At 41.9% G+C, this 16780-nt stretch overlaps 2 protein-coding genes across 5 annotated transcripts; one reads left to right on the forward strand and one right to left on the reverse strand.

Moving 5' to 3' along the window:
- Window positions 1-108: 108 nt before the first annotated feature.
- Window positions 109-12076, reverse strand: fam193b (family with sequence similarity 193 member B). Of its 2 annotated transcripts, none has more exons than XM_069696964.1 (10): window positions 11794-12076; window positions 9769-10047; window positions 8929-9115; window positions 5982-6200; window positions 3799-4210; window positions 3488-3671; window positions 3115-3348; window positions 1209-2274; window positions 1029-1104; window positions 109-918 (listed from the first exon to the last, which is right to left on the reverse strand). In XM_069696964.1, the coding sequence occupies exons 1-10, from the start codon at window positions 11959-11961 to the stop codon at window positions 822-824; spliced, it is 2922 nt and encodes a 973-aa protein (XP_069553065.1). In that variant the 5' UTR covers window positions 11962-12076; the 3' UTR covers window positions 109-821. The 2 variants fall into 2 exon arrangements, with proteins under 2 accessions (XP_069553065.1, XP_069553066.1); XM_069696965.1 differs by lacking the exon at window positions 11794-12076 and adding an exon at window positions 11084-11199.
- Window positions 12077-13048: 972 nt separating this feature from the next.
- On the forward strand, window positions 13049-16617 carry mxd3 (MAX dimerization protein 3). 3 transcript variants are annotated; one of them, XM_069696955.1, is made up of 7 exons: window positions 13049-13179; window positions 13830-13929; window positions 14343-14372; window positions 14555-14732; window positions 14839-15004; window positions 15343-15466; window positions 15604-16617. In XM_069696955.1, exons 1-6 carry the CDS (start codon window positions 13110-13112, stop codon window positions 15459-15461), a joined length of 663 nt encoding a protein of 220 aa, XP_069553056.1. In that variant the 5' UTR covers window positions 13049-13109; the 3' UTR covers window positions 15462-15466; window positions 15604-16617. The 3 variants fall into 3 exon arrangements, with proteins under 3 accessions (XP_069553056.1, XP_069553055.1, XP_069553057.1); XM_069696954.1 differs by having other exon boundaries at window positions 15343-16617; XM_069696956.1 differs by having other exon boundaries at window positions 14555-14669; window positions 15343-16617.
- The last annotated feature ends 163 nt before the right edge of the window (window positions 16618-16780 follow it).

A 16780-nucleotide genomic window follows, 5' to 3' on the forward strand; every position in this document is an offset into this window, starting at 1 on the left:
TATAATATTAGTGTTACTTGTCCACTAACTGTCAAACATTCATGTGTTGTTTTTTTGGCATTTTATAACAAGACAGTATAGCAGGTAGGTCAAGTGTTTGTCATTTCCTTTTCTTTTTTTTAAATTATCAAATCATTCTTTAATCACCATTCAAATTTAAGACAAATATTTGAATTGAAAGCCATAAAAAAAAGCACAAGATGTACTGCGGGCTCGTGAGTAGCATTAATGTAACTGTGGTGACCATTGCTTCCTGCAGACGGGTACAAGTGGTTCTTTTTAGATAAAATTAGGTCAAAATGTTGTCTTGTGCTCCTTTTCTGACAGTTGTTCAGCATAAAACAATCAGTCTTAGTGTCTGGTGAGACTGGTGTTGTAGGTGGGAAACTAGCAACACAGAACATCATGGACGATGAGCACCAAATTGAACTCAATGGATTTCAGAAGTTTAACAACGTTAAAATGTCTCAGATTTGTGATAAAAACATTTATTTCATGTAAGGTATTTGTTTACATACTACATACGTAAGCACATGGATGCAGTTGATTCAACAGACTTTTTTTTCCATTTTTTGCATCTCTCATTTAGTGAACATTGCAATAATAGCAAAGGGTAAAGTTTGCCTGGAGAATGATCCCTGGCTTGTTAGCCACGGGTTATGTTTCAGTCTTTTGAATGGAGAGTAGGATTTTGAACCAGGGGTCCCTTGGCTTAGTGAGGAAGAGAAGTAAACTGGGAATGAGAGAAGGCCTCAGGCCAAATAGGGCTCGATTGAAAGAGTTTGTGGTTTGAAGCTTTGTATGTCTGGCACTCATCCAAGTTATTGAGCTGCATTGGAAGGAACCTTTTTGAGGGTGAAGTTGGACCAATTCACTGCTACCTTCTGGCGAGTTTGCTTAGCAGAATCGAGGCAAAACCTACAGGGAACAAATAGAGACAAATAAGAAGAGGAGGAGATGAAAAAGATCCCAGGTTTTGGTTTTTTTGTGTGGTTTTTTTTTTAAATACACCCCTGGGCAGAACTTACCTTTTAAAGTACTCCACTTCCCGATCAATCTCATCCATTTCTGTTGGATCCACATCTTTAGGGAGAAACACATCATCTAAGGAATGAAAAGAGGGTGCAGAAATTAGATGTAGACATTAAAAATCAAGACACATTAACAATTATGCACACTTTGTTGTAAATAAAGATATCCTCCCATACCAATAGCACTGCTGGATTTTTCCCCCTTGTTCTTGTTCTTCTTATTTTTCCCCTTGGATTGCTGCTGTTGCTGTTGTTGCCCATAAGCTTGAATGGTGGGATGAGTTTTGCTTTCTGAATCCTGCTCAGACCGACCTCCTCGTGTCTCTGTGTCGCCTTTCCCCCTTTGCGCGCTCAAGGGGCCGCTGTTTGCTCCATTTGTTGTATGTTTGAATGATCTGCCCTCCTCAGCTTTCTTAGGGCCATTTCTCTGGTTGTCTGCAAAGTGCTGAGGTTGTTTGTTGCCAGACTTTGAGCCATTTGACGCCATTTCTTTAGAATCGTTGGTTTTGTGTGCTTCGGTCCCACAGGCAGCTTTGGTTGGTTTGCTGGAGTTTTGCTCTGACACAGATGGCTCCTGTCTTTGCTGCTGCTTTTTATTCTTCTTTGACTTTGCACCACTGTTCCCAGCTGCTGTGGTCTTGGGATCGGTGGTGTCCTCCTTTGATTTAGCCGTTGCTTGGGCTGGCACCTGTGGCAAACACTCAGAGCCAGTGGAAGTGCATCTTTCGGGGGATCGAACTCTGATGAGCTTTGAGAGGCTCGGGGTAGTGTGCAACCGCTGGATGTCCTTTGAAGCAGCGCTGACCCCTGATGCAGTGGTGGTGGCATTAGGGGATGAGACAGTGGTCGTGTCCTCCCATCCATTAACCAGGTCCAGGTGGCTCTTAAAGGTTCCGAGTGAAAGAGGAGAGAGGTCAAGATCTATCTGCTGCAAGTCAGAGGAACCATTGAGGTGGGACAGTAAATGGTTTCCCTCCAACGTGGCTGCCTTCTTTGGGAAGTCATTGACATCCAGATTGAGGTCGTACATGCTAAAGGAGGCCCGGATTGAGTCTTTAATGGTGTTCTTAATCTCCTCCAGTCGACTTGTGAGAAAACTGTTAACGCGTTCGAGTTCCAGCTGAGGCCAGTCGAGCAGCCGACTGGCTTCTGAACCATCAGGAAGGGGCTCGTCGACAGGCTCAGATGGAGTGGAGTGGGGGTCACTGCCTGCAGCACCCATGTTGCCCTGCTGAGCCTTTTCCTACAACAGACACCGGACAAGTATGAAAGTGAAAATACGTACACACAAACATTTAAGTGTTAAAATAAATGGTATATTGAACAACTATTTTGATATTGACCAAAATGTATCTGTAGCACTGAGGGTCAAAAAGTACCTAAAGATGGCATCAAATGTTTGGGAAGGTCTTGTTTTATCATTTAGTTCCTGATTTTCATGAAATCCATCCCTGTTTTTGATATGATTCATAATAAACAGATTTTTAGCAATAGTCATTTAATCTTCTTAATCACCTCCTAATATTGTAGTTTTCATTTGTGGGTCGAGTTCACCATCCCTCCCACACACAATTCAAAATTCCTGCCAATCCATGAGGGATTCGCAGGGATCGGTGTATGCATCTAATCCAGAGTTAAAGCCAATCCATGGTTTCAGTGTGTTTACCGATGTCCACTTTAAACACGGTCAGTGAATATGCACATGGCTCCATTCACACTACATTTTGGGTACGGGTCTGTCTGCTATCGACGCAACTCAAGAGTTTGTTGCCTTCCTGTCCCACAGTGGGTAAACACAGCATGAGATTTCAAGAATTTGAAAGCATGAATTCGCCTTTACTGTTTGTAATTTATTACTGTTGCTTACAAAGAAATCTTCTCTGAATGTTGCAGATTCTTGTCTCTGGGCGAAAATCTTGTTGAGACGTTTTTGTGACATTCACCATTAAAAGTAAAGAGGCATTTTGAAGAATCCGTATTAATATGTCTAGCTACATATTGAATAAAGTTTGCATCACTAGATAATAAATGTTCACTTTGTAATAAAAGAAATAAAAACACGTGATTTGTAAAGTTACCACACCTTCTTCTTTTGTTTGTGTCGAGCCCTTTTGGCAGCCTTGGCGCTGTTGACAGGTTTGGGCTCCGAACTGTTAATGAAGTCTAACAGTTCGTCTACGTCCCGGTTGTCAATGACACCAGCCACTGTCAGTTCTGAATCTTGACGCTGAGGCAGCTCTTCTTTACGCCGGGTCAGACGGGAGCGAAGCTTCTCTCGGATCTCGGCGTAGTTTCGGCTCGTTGGTGCAGCTGGAGGCTGTGAGCAAATGATATGTAGTAATATTGATACCGTTTCACTTTGTCAGCTTTTTTTTTTTTTTTACGTTTAATAAATATGCAACAGAAAATGGAGCTTATAACTTCAACAGAAGTGACTACAAAAAGTTTTAAAGTACCGCATTGTGTCCAAAGAACTCGCAGTAGCAGCAATCGCAGTATTTCCCATCCTTCTGGTTGGTGGAAGAAGAAGCACAGGAGCTCCTCTCAGAGCTGCTGTCTTCATCCTCGCCCTCCTCCAGCTCAGACGAAGGGTGGCACAATGTCCCATTCGTCACTTTGTGCCCCTTACATGCTTGATCCCTACAAAAAAGAAAAGATTGCTCTGAACCCCCCAGAATGCTTTTTTATTCTGAATCAACACAAGCACAGAGGTGATTTCTCAATATAACATATTCAAGAAAAGCAATGTTGACATATTAATACTAACCTGCAGGCCCCAGCTGTTAGATGGCCTACATTGGAGGTGGCCACTGTTCCCGGACTGTGTCCATTACAGGAGTGGTTACAGCCCATAATAGACGTGCCCAGTTTGCTGTGTTGCGTGTTGACGGCAGGAATGTGGGAGTTTTTACATGGGCTGGGCTTGTGGACAGATGTTGGGCTATCTGGACTGGGAGAGTTGAATTTGGCTGTGGGGCAGTGGAGGTTTGGTACCAGCGGAGAGAAGGGAGCGTGGGCGGACACACCGGTGCCACAGGAGGAGGTTACATGGCCGTGCTGCCCAGAGTTCGGCTTTGGAGGCAGGAGGGAGGAATGCTGGGAAGACAGGCCAGTGGGGCTGTTGGGAGGTACCGACAGGTCTGTGTGTTGATGGTGGTCACTAGGGTGGAAGGCTTCACCTGTACAACGAAAAACATGAATAAAAATAACTTCTACAGCAGACACACCGAATCATCTTTTCACAAAATTCATGTTCAATTCTGCAGTTTAGTTCATTATCCGTGTCTATGCAGATACTGTTATTCCAGATGAGGAGTCCATTTACCACTTATGTGATTACCATCAATGTACCACAACATATTGATTAACTAGGTTTACTATAATGAGCTCAAAGTAAAATACAAATATTAGCTTGCAAAGTTTATAAATACAGAACAAAGACTGTATTATAAAAATGATTCAGTCCCTCCCCCCCAAAAAAAATCACAATAAATCATGTAAATTGAACTGATCTCTACAATATTCCAATGAGTTTGCAATTTTGCAAAATTGCTGTAATTTCCCCACAATAAATGTACTCAATAAAAGCTCTGCTGAAGGCATTACAGCACAAGCCTTTCCAAACAAAACTTGTTTAATCAACAACAATAACTCCTCATTTACAGTCAAACAAGGCTCTTTAACCTCTCCATCAAAACAAACCACATGCCGGCTGACTGGCAGAAAAGGCAAAGAAATAATGCAGTTTGGGGAAATATGGCAGATGAGATTTAAGCGACCAATCAATGCACTTCTCTGCATCACTCCAATCAGATGCAGATCTTCTAAAAACCTTACAGTTGTAAGAGATACACTGCGTGCTGAATTAATGTGATTTAAAAAAACATTTAAAGCACTTTTTTTTTTTTTACAGGAGATGTAGCCTATGTGTTCTATATTACAGTCACAGTTTGTTTTGTAAAACGACTTCACTTTTATGACTCATGAATTTCTTTGTAACTTTGTGCCTGTGGTCCAACAAGTTATGTAAAGGAAAACAGATGAAAACTAATATATTTCCAGCTATTGATATGATGTGCAGGATGCCTTTTATCATAGGAAGTGTTTTTTTAATATGACTGTCCATTTTGGTTATAGTTGGATTTGCAATTTTTGACAATTCAAGCAATTTTACTGCAAAAAGAGTGACAATCTCCAGAAACTGCATTGCAATTTTTGAGAATAACTGCAGAACAAATAAGCATTGTTGATTGCCAAGATCACAAAAAAAGTGCAAAGTCCTGGATGAATGGGTATTGTAAAAAATCAGGGGTGGAACAGAACATGTATTTGTCCCAAACTTTTCAGTACAATGTGACAATTCCTTGGTTCAGTACACCTGTGAGTCAAACAGTTCAATTAAGCTTTTTTAACAAGATGGTTGTGCCCTCAACATTTAAAACCAGAGAGCAAGGCAGTTACTTTTTTTTTTGCAATTTGTATAGCTGAAGTTACTCTGTGCTGAAGTTAACTGAGAATGTTGCACTTGTCTTACTGGATATTTATTATTCTGTTTGGGAGTAAACAGCTCAGAGTGTTTCTTTACCGACAGTATGCAATTTGAGAGCCTAAACAGTTACAGTAAGAATTATGGCCAGTAAAGTCCTATTAATACTATTTAATATTTTCTGTTTTTGGAAAATAAATGAAAACACTTTTTTTTTTGTTGGGAATTTTTTTTTTACCAAACCGTGAATCGAAAACTAGATTCATACAAGTTATGAATTTGGAGTCACCTCTACTTTAAATTGTGTTTTCCATTAGATACCTATTTAATTCAAAACGTTCCATCTTGCTCCTTCGATTTTCCTGAATAATGCAGATTTTATATAAGAGATATGAAACGTTCAGTTTTTCAAATGGATTTTATATTGGGCTATAAAAAGGTGCTGAACCCTCGAGAACACTTACCAGGAGGCGTTGGTCGACGGCACATGGTCTTGAAGTGCTTGGGAGTGGTCTTACAAAGGTCTGCTGAGGTAGACAGGGGGTTCACAGCAGAAGATCCACTGGAATTCTGGGATGACGGGTGACTGTAGGGACACACTTTGGTCCCCGACATTTTAGCAGATTTCCCAGGCGCTTCGTGAAGCCCTCTTTTCTCAAGACAGGCTGACCCTGCCGTTACACCTGCAGATGGGAGAAATGTTTAAAACATTTAAAAGGGGATTGATGGGAGGATGTAAAGCATGGCAAAATTTAAATAAAGTCATTTCAATTGGAGCCTTGCTTTCCACACTAAACACCGGCTGCTTCACAATTAACATTTTATTTAAAGATACTTTGGTTTAAAAATGTCTTGTGAAAACATTACGAGCAAAGGCTTTTACTGTCCATATCACAGAATCACCACCATGTGTCAGAGTTTGAGAGCTTTGACCAGAGCTGTGTTCAATAATCTCAAAGTGTTGAAATGTTGGTATTCCTACTCTCACTTTTTGGACTGTGTATGTTTATTAAAAATAATTCCCCACAGTTTGGAGGCGTGTTTAGCTGCCAAATAGTGATCAATTATCACTATAGGCAAACGAAAGTAGCATTGGAAGACAGTTTTAGCCCTGAAGGATAAATCCCCTTCTGCTAACCAAAATAAAAAATGAGATAGTTGTACTACAATATTTGAATTATTCAACACACTTATTTCTGTTGGGAAATTGATGATACCTCTTACTAACCATCACACAGTTTGCCTGCAGAAGTTGAAACAGGTTGCTGCAACTTAAGGCCCACTTTAAACATTTGCTCTGATGTAGTTGTAAGTAGTTCTGTTTGCAATAAACTTGAAACAAAGATTTTATATTATTTCTAGTATCATCACGTTTTCTGTTTTGTAAATGAATTAAAGCAAAAAGTGCTATTTTTTTATGTAAGTGTGCCTATTCAGGACCGATGGCCTTTACAGAACACACTTGAATCATTTTACTACTTTCATGTACTCCTGTTTAACTGCAATTTGGCTACATGACTCATTAAAATATTTCCTAAACTAGAAATAATACCGCAGTTGCAGATCAGGTAAACTCTTCGAGGTGGTTTGAAGAGAGACGAGAAACAGGAAGAAAACAGAAAAAAGCCAAGTCATCGTAGAGTGGCTGTCTGCCGTGCTTCACATGTTGTAGACACCTGACAGGTCTCACTTTCACATTCAATTCTCCTCTGATGATACATCTCATCAGATTGTTGTGGTGAGATAATATGACAGAACAGTAGGACACCTGAGTTCCTTAGTACCTGTCGTATTAAACACATTTTGCATGTTCGTTGTATCAAATCAAATGGTATGAATATTTTTGTCTTTGCGTGACACAGATGATGACGCTGCCCAGCTGTGATTCGCCTCTCTTCCCCCTTATTCTTCTTTCATTTAGCATGAATCTAATTGCTTTTGATTAATTAGAGCGGGAAAAAAGGACTTTATGTACAAATGTTAAATAATTTCCTCAATGTACAGGATCTTTTGTGGGTTATAGGTACATCACACTTGTCTTCAAGTGCTTGCTCGAAGGGGAATTGTTGAGTTTCTCCCTTTAATATTGTAACGTATTCAACTTACAACATAACACTGCACGGAGATAACTTGTGTTACGATTTGGTGCTATTTAAATAAAAGTAAACTGAATGGGACATTTGTCACTGTCAAACATTATTCACATTTCACAGTCACCTGCACAGTACAGTAATGCTTTCTTCTTTAAAGTCCCCCCCCAATGAAAATCAAGTTCCAACCTCGTTTGCATGTTCATGTGGTGTTTTGTTTATAGGCTAAAGACATATTATGTTTGAAATAAGCGGTCAAGTCCATGGCAGAGCATTTCTGTTGGGCCTAAGGGACCAACCTCGTCAACTGTCCACATCATCGAGCTGCAGACAAGCAGCAGAGGGGTAGATGGAGATAGAGGCAGGGTCGATGTCCATATTCAAAGATCACGTACTCAATGTAACATCTAAGCCACTTAAAGGTGATTTCTTTTTTTTTTTTATCTTGAAAAAACTTCTATGTTCCAATTAAAGTTTTTAAGGCTGTAATCAGTGCCAAGAGAGGAACTTTAACACTAGTCAACTAGCTTGAATTGTGTAGTTTACATCGGTAAGTAAGTTATTATAAAGTATGCAACACTACTACAGCTCCATTTAAAAATGTAAAACAATTCAAGACTGACAATACATGTGAAATGTGAATGTTCTGCATCAACTCCATGACAGATATGTTTTACACGGGACTATTGAGTCTTCGATACATGCTGGGCTCGGTAGTTTCTGTAATTCTCTGTGTTTTGGTAGAATTGATTTGTAAAAAAGAATATAATTACAAACCCAGATCCATGGGAGTTTTGCCAGCATGGCTTTGGATGTTTAGGCACAATCTCTTCTGCTTTTCCGTGACGTTTTATATTGACACTGACATTAACTATTTACTCAGATTATAGCACAGCTTGAAAACACACTTTCTATGTAAACGTTTTCTCCAGCGAAAACTACCATCAACGAAATAAAACATTTTTTTAAAGTTGCTTTTAAATAATCAACATAACTTTCCTATTGACATTTTATAAATAATTATTATCAATTATTATAACCGAAAAATAATTTTGTAGTCGTGATAATGCTGAGCTGTAATTGGAAAGTAGAACACTGTACGCTTTTATAGGATGCATCTTAGTTCCTCTGAGTTGTAATAGACAAACAGCCTTACTTGTATCACACATCTAAGTAAGTAAGCTAACGAGTCATCCAGAGTGCTGAGTCCAACAAAGGTGTTGTCCGTTTAACAAAACTGAAACGCACAATGCAGCCTGAAATTTCAGTTAGTGATGTTTTCATTGATGACCGTGACTGTCATGCTTCTTATTTTTTTTACCTTGTTGTGTGTGTGAAGAAGTGTTGTGGTTGCAGTGCTCCCCTCCGTTGGTGTGGGCAGAGTTCCAGAGACCCGACAGTTTGTGGGCTGACAGGAAGGAACTCGGGTCCCAATCCACAGTACTTTGCTCCGGGTAACCGTTCCCACAGCTCTGGGACTTACAGGAGGAAGAGTGTGACAATGGTACCTGAATTTGAGGAGAAAAAAAATCCAACAACAACACCGATGTTAGTTAATCATCTGGCCGTCTACACACTGTGGACTTACATTTCAGTAGTGGTAACACAGAACTAGAAGGTACCAAGACAAAGGAAAACATCTTAGAGATACATTCATCTTAAATGAGAAAAACGAACATGAAAAGAATGGATTTAAAATCCCCACTGGATCCTTGTTGCAGATTCTTCCCTCTGCTGTCCATTTTATATTTTTAACATTTAGCTTTAGAGCCAAATATTAACAAAACATCTTGATCACTTGCAGTTAAGCTTATGTGGGATGAGACAGTCCGTCTTAAAGTTAGCATTTTATGTAAAGTGTTTTTTTTTTTTTTTTTTAAACAGCCAAGAAAGAAAAGGTAGAAGCTACTTCTGCCTCACATTTGCAGCTTAAGACACATTTACAAAATAAGTTACTTTAAAAGAGATGAAAAGAAGAGTAATTATTAAAACTATCTGAGGGGGAAGGTTTATTCATTAAGTAAGCTCATGTGAATGTGATGCTCTGTAAGGATGAGATCACCTCAGCAGCAGAAATAAACATAACTTAACTAAAAAGTAGTAAACAGAAGTTGTGAAAAGGATCCAGACGTTTGACCCAAATCAGTCCCTTTCTATTTACCGGCGTCGGCTGCTCCTGCGTGCTCCGCCTCTCCTCCTCTTCCACACTCTTGCAGCAGCTCTGACAGATCCACAGAGGCACCTCTCCCAGCAAGGACTGAGACAGTGAGGGCACCGCATCAGCAAGCTTGCGCCCCGGCGCCTCCCGCAATAAGGCCTGGGAGAGCGCAGGCACAGCATCAGCCAGCTTTGTCCCGTGGCCCCCCGGAAGTCCATTCGCGGAGCTCGCTCCCCAGTCTTTAAATTCACGATGGCACAGGAGGCAGCAGGTGTGCATGGGCTAGGTAGAGAAACACAGCACAAAGGGGTTCAGTGTGATTACTTCTCAACCTGTGACACATAATGTTGTTGGTCAATTAACACTCAGGAAAAAAAAGGGTATTTCAGAAATATTGTTTTCAATACTTGACAATGTCAAATAAATATAGTAGGCAATGAAGTGAAGTTATTGATATTGCTCAACGCCACACATTTGCCTTGAAGGACGTAACGATCTGTGCAACAAACACAGTTGTTTTGAATTAGGAAGAAAAAAAAAAAAAACATGAAAAAAAAAAAAAGCAAAAAGGAAAGATCCCCCTTCCAGGACAGACAGATGTGCAATAGATGCTGTGCACACATAAGAACAACATTGCAGATTAACAATAGAGACACTTGAGCTGACAGAATTATCGACTGTAATCACATGTTGAGTTTGATCCAGAGGTCATCAAGCAACTTCCAAACATCTACTAATCATTGAATGTGCGCGCACACGTGCTCATTTTCTAGTTCACAAAAGGTACGTTTAACTAAACCAAACGCAGCCTAACACAAAGGTGATCCATAAAAGGTTTGGTAACAAGTGGAGTCCACACTTCTATAAAAGGAAGGTGGGATTTAACGCAGAGCTGTCAGATAAATATTGTGGGGTTTATTTTCTGAACGTTTCCAAAAACCGGGACAGAGATCTAATGGATTGATCTTAAATGTGAAGTATAAAATGTCATGAATGACCAGACGGTCAGGTTGAAAGTTAAAGCTGAGGTCCCTTGCGAGATTAGCAGGTCGCAGAGAGGACAGCCCGTCAAGTCTGCAGGGTGCCACCTTCTCTTTTTAAGTTTGGTGGTTTCACCCACAACATGGAAACCTCATGTTACAGACTCCGGTTTAGCTCGGCATCATCGGCTCATAAGTTACCTGCTCGCACTGAAACTTTCTGGCATCAGCTGTTGTTTACACTTTAATAGTAGGAGGGGTGCGGCGGAGGGGAGGAGGGGAGGGGGGGAAGGAAAAAAAAAAGGGGGTAAATAATATGACAGTCGAGTGATACAAACCATGTGTGAGAGTTTGCTCCCCCTGTTAATCGCCCCGCTGCCTGTTTTTTTTTTTTAGCTCACTAACTCGCTGCTGGCTGGTTCCTGTAGAGGAGACCTGCTGAAGGCAGCGAGCACGCTTTGCAGCCACGCTAGCTCAACGCGATAGCCCCGGCTAGCCTCTGTTGCTAACGCTAGCTGGGCGGATGAAAAGTTGTGAGCGCCGGAAACGTGGACGAGCTGTCCGAGGCGCGATGTCACCTGTCCGGGGGGAGGAGAGGCGCTGCGAGCCCCGCTGCCGACAAAGCCGCCTGTTTGATGGGGAGGGGTGGGGAAGGGAGAGGGAGAGAGGGAGAAAGGGAGGAGGAGGAGGGAGGAGGAGGTGGAGGTGGTGGTGGAGGTGGTGGGGGGGACGATTCCTGCACGCCAAGTTGATCTGATTATTTATTTAATTACAACATCCAAAACGACGTAAAGCTCCGTATCCGCACGACGTTAAAGACTACGACCACCCTCCACACCGAGGCGGCGGATCAACTTCACCTCCTCGGGATGGCAGCTGCGTTAAATACGAGCACAATGGAGGATGCTCGGATTAGCACACACACACACACACACACACACACACACACACACACACACACACACACACACACACACACACACACACACACACACACACACACATTACACACGAGCTAAAAGGCAGCGATTGGCTCGCCGCTAGCTACCTGGTTCGCCCTGGTGGTGACCAGCCGATCCACACCAGCATCTCCGCCGCCGCCGCCGCCGCCAGCTGCATCGCCGGGAGAGACCGGGCTCTTCGGTGCGGTCTGCTGTCCGCCGGGCACAAGCTCCTTCTGGGCGACCCCTTGCTGCTTGCTTTTCTTCCTCGCCATCGCGACGGTGTTTGTAAAACAAAACCGCTTTGGCCGAGTTTGCACCAGTTTCGGTGAATTTAAGAGCACACTTTCGTTTCTTCTCGGACCTCAAAATGTTCTCTATCTCCTCCAGTCAAGACAACAGTCAATATGGCGGCGTGCTGGCACACTCGGGGGTTCAAAGGTTAAAGATACTGCTGGCAAAAGAGCGGCTTCACTTCCTTTATGAGAAAATGGCTGCGCTCCCCGTACTGATGGTGAAGCCAGGCGTCGCCATATTCATTAAGGGCAGTCCTCCCCTCCCACTTTCTTAAGCAAAGAAAATAATGTTTAAAATGGTTCACGCGAGCTACACAACCACGCGTAAGGGCATATTTATTGAAAATATTATTGTATGACAGATTAATAAGTGTCTTTATGGTCATGTAACGCTTTCTATACGGTCTATAAAAACAACATATTGTTGTAAAGGTGGTGTAGGTTCGGGGTGATGCAAAGGTGGATATTTTTCAGGCGTCGGTGTAAGGAGAGAGTACGATAAACCATATTCAACTAACATAATAAATGTTTGAAAATAAAGGTGCTGTGAAGGAAGCGGGAGGGGGCGGAGGGTGGCCGATGACGTTTTACGTTGCCTCATGATGCCTTCAAAGTCCTTTCGGAAATATCAGGATTGTAGCCAAAACGACATAATATGAGAGGGAAAGCAAAATTCAAATCTTTTATCGGCACAGTGTTTATGTTTAGGTGTTTATGATAGTATGTTTATAAAATATCGTTGTTGTTTTTTTTAATTAATCATGGGTATAATATTTGCATTTTACACTAATTCTAGCCTATTGTATTGGGCTGAAGGAAAATATCACAACCACAAGTGTATGGAAAAAAAAGATGTAGTAAGGTTGTTTTTTTTGTTGGCTTGTTTGCTTTTTTTTTGTCAACCAACAGATGCTAATACCTTAGATGGCTCTGTGTTGTTATATCAGTCGAGCCTGGTCGTATTTCTGAAGCAATGAAACTTTCCGAGTTTGAATGGAGCCCGTGAAGCAGCACAGGCGCTGGGTTGAGGACGTAGCACAGACAGCTTCATCCACTTCAGGTTGCTGACGCTCGCGCTACAGTAGGTTGTTTATCTGCAGTCGTTTTAATTTAACACAAAAATAACAATGGAAGGAAACGTTTGCAACATCCAAGTGCTTCTTCGGGCAGCCGAGTTTCTGGAGAGAAGAGAGCGAGGTCAGTATTTTATTACTTTACTGTCAGCGTAAAGGGGAGCTGGTTTGGTTATTGTTAAAACAACGAAACCCACGATAAAGCTGCAATAACTATGCACTTTAAACACAATGCGGAGATGCGATACTGCAGGATTGTTTGGTAATGAATTGAGATTCTTGGAGGTTATGTGAGCGATCTGTGCCGTTTCACTCTGACCTACATATCGGCCGCATCATTGTACTCGAAGGCGCCAATCTGAACGAGTTTCAAAATTAATCCGGGCGGCGCTGAACGGTGCATAAAAGTGAGGCTGCAAAACAGCTGTACTCCAAGTTGCATCCGTTGTTTACGCACTGCAGACGCTTCGTCGTTTGTTTTAGTTGTGAGGATGTAAAACCGGTTGTATATTAGCGGATAACAAGTGGGTGATGGCGCCAAAACCAAAACGTCCAACTGATGACAGGAGCAGCGTTTCTGTCCTCCTCATTTCACCTCAGCAAAGATCTTGTTTATCTTGCAGCTCAGGTATTACATGGTTGTTTGTAGCACCAGGATTCACGCGTGAAACTACTGAGGAAACCTTTTGTATTGTTTTTGTGACATTGCTGCCTTTGTGCTCTTTTAGCTCATGACTATTGTGTAACCCAGCTGCGGTGTGTTTTCCTGCACAGAGGCTGAACATGGATATGCTTCAGTCCTGCCTCTCAGTCCGGGTCTTTCTGATAAGAGAAGTAAACAGAAGAGCAAGAAGATTTCTGCTGGTGGCAATAGGTGAATGCATTACATAACAAACAACTGACAAGGAGGGTGTGGTTGTGAGGCTCGACTTTCAGTTTTGACAAGGCACCCTTTTAAAACATGAACATCTCACACCGGGGCTGCATCGATTAATCCATTAGCCGATCAAAAGAAAGTTGTTTGCAAATTATTTCAATTAATCACTTCGAGTCATTTTTTTTTTTTTAACGAATGAATTCAAAACGTCTGCGGTGCAGTTGACATTTCTCACCATTTTCTGATATTTTAAAGATCCAGCAGCTAATTGATTAATCCGGAAAATAATCAGCCTATTAAAGAAAACAAATAATATTTACAGCCCTTCCTCACGTGCAGTCTTGGTAAGCAGAATTTCCTGTCCTAAATGTTTTCAACACTAACCAACTTGTCTCTCGCTGTAACTGCAGGTCAGTTCACAACGAGCTGGAAAAAAACAGGTAATGAAGATTTTGACACGATGCTATACAATATCAAATGTTCCTAGTTGCCCCTGTCCAACCAAGTAGACTGTTTTTTACATTGGCTAAAGTGAGGAAAGCTTTGGCAACAATCCCCCCCCCCCCCCCATCCCACCTGCGTGTGGACTAACAGCAGCAGTCTTTGCTTGTTGTCTCTGTAGACGAGCTCAGCTGAGGCACTGCCTGGAGCAGCTCAAGAAGCAGGTTCCTCTGTCATCAGACTCCATGAGGAACACCACGCTGAACCTGCTGAGACGAGCCCAGCTTCACATAAAGGTACCAGCAACACCTCAACGTCAGAACACGCTAAGTCGCGAGGACAGAGTGGGACCTCTCGAGGTCTGTTATATTACCATCAGCGCTGATCCTGTCTGTGGTCGTGTCTGCAGTTTGCTGTGTGCACTCACTCGTCTCTCCCTCTCTCCCTCTCTCTCTCTGGTCGCAGAAGCTGCAGGAGCAGGACGAGCGCGCCGAGCAGCTGAAGGGCCGGCTGCGCTGGGAGCAGAGAGAGCTGCGGGTTCGTCTGGAGCAGCTGCAGAGAGGCACGGAGAGGATGAGGAACGACAGCCAGGGCTCCACCATGTCCTCGGAGAGGTCAGACTCCGACAGAGGTGAGCATCTCGGGGCACAGAGGTGAGCATCTCGTGCTTTTATGTCAAGAAGAAGAAGGACATTTCGTCCCATTCAAATCAGGGTCAGCCTGTCCCTGTAAAGGCCATCTGACAACTCGCTGCGGGTCTCCTGATTTGTTGGTCACACATCTTTTATTACACGCTGAGACTTATTTTACACTCTTAAAGAGCATTGAACGTTAATTTGATTATTCTGTCCGACGTGGAACATCCAGTTGTGTCACCCAGCCCTGGTTTGTAACTTCGAAGTAGCAGGTGAGGTTTCTCGTGTTGCCCCTTCGGCTAATGGGTCTGACCTGTGGTTGCTTCCCTTACAGAGGATGTGGAGGTTGACGTGGAAAGCATCGTGTTTGACTGCATGGACTCTGACGGACTGAGCATTACACACACCGACGCAGACCACTGTTACTCCAGCATGGACAAGGCCTGGCTATGACAGCGGTAAAACACACTCGCTTTAAAGTCACCTGGGTGAACGGGAAGAGGAGAAAACATTCCAAAAACAAAAAAACGGCGAGAGGGAATGGAGAGGGATGTTACTGTACAACTGAACAGATTCTTTTTTGTTTTTTTTACAGAAGGACTATCTTTTTGCCATTCTCTTGTCTTGTGAGTAACATGTGTCCATTTGCACTGAATAGCAGTTCAATTCACTGGGCTGGGATGGATGTTACATCACAGCAGATACATTTTCAGCCATCAACTATTGGTGGCAATTTTTCCCCAAAGCCATGAGGGTGTCAAACTTCCAATGACTCGAGCAGTTCTACTTTAAGGGCTTTTGATTCCAACCTTTTAACTTATTCTTTACCGCAGCATGCCTGTACTGAATTCTGCCTTAAATCACTTCTGGTCGAGTATTCTATACAGCTTTTCCTTAGCACTAAGTTTTATATTTTCAGTAATGTCATGTTTAGCATGCACTTAAACATTAATCTGTGATGTATTATTTTGTCCTATTTTATGAGTTCAGTCACGCATTTCGCTCTTTTCATTCTGTTGCACATAACGTCCACACGTTGCACTTGTTTTGTCGCAAGAAGATTTCGGGTATCGGAAAAAAGGAAAAAGGTGAAAAATAATTAACTAGTCATATTTGCACATTGAAATTTAGCAATTAAGTAACATTGCTAAATATTAATTTGGTGTATTAGTACACAAATCAGTCTGCAATTCCATGCAGGAGTTTTAGATGGCTGTGATGAGGATGGATAGCATTAAGGGACTCCTTGCACAGGTTGAATGACAGTCGCAGTTCTATTCAGTGAAGTGTTGGTTCTCTAAACTACACTTCATTGCTTGTGCGGTCGTCGATTATAAAATGTTAATTATGCATACAATGAATTCAGCAGTCAGGCAGCAAAAGTCTACTTGTAATGATTAATGCAACCTGTGCTGTATTACAAGTATCATACTCATTTCTATATATTTAATAACAGAAGGTGCTTTTTTTTCTCTTCACTTTTGTATATGCAAGATGCCTTATTACTTTTTGATCTGTCTCTCCGCCCAGTAATATTATGTAGCATTTTTGTACTGATGTAAGCTGTTTTTTTTGTTTTTTTTTAATGAATAAATATTTTCTATATTTATGTGCCGTTGCTTGTTATTTTTAAAGCACCTATTGACACCAAACACAAGGACCTGTTTTCCCTGCTTTGAGTCATTTTTAGAGTAACTGATGGTTAAAAAAAAAATCACCCGAAAGATTTTCATAAAGGTTTGACAATTAAACAAACTTTTTCTTTCTGTCCT

The sequence above is a fragment of the Brachyistius frenatus genome, unplaced genomic scaffold, assembly GCF_029030835.1.
Source record: "Brachyistius frenatus isolate BFR_SWC_R1_liver_20210118 unplaced genomic scaffold, ASM2903083v1 Contig_22, whole genome shotgun sequence".
Classification (NCBI taxonomy): domain Eukaryota; kingdom Metazoa; phylum Chordata; class Actinopteri; family Embiotocidae; genus Brachyistius; species Brachyistius frenatus.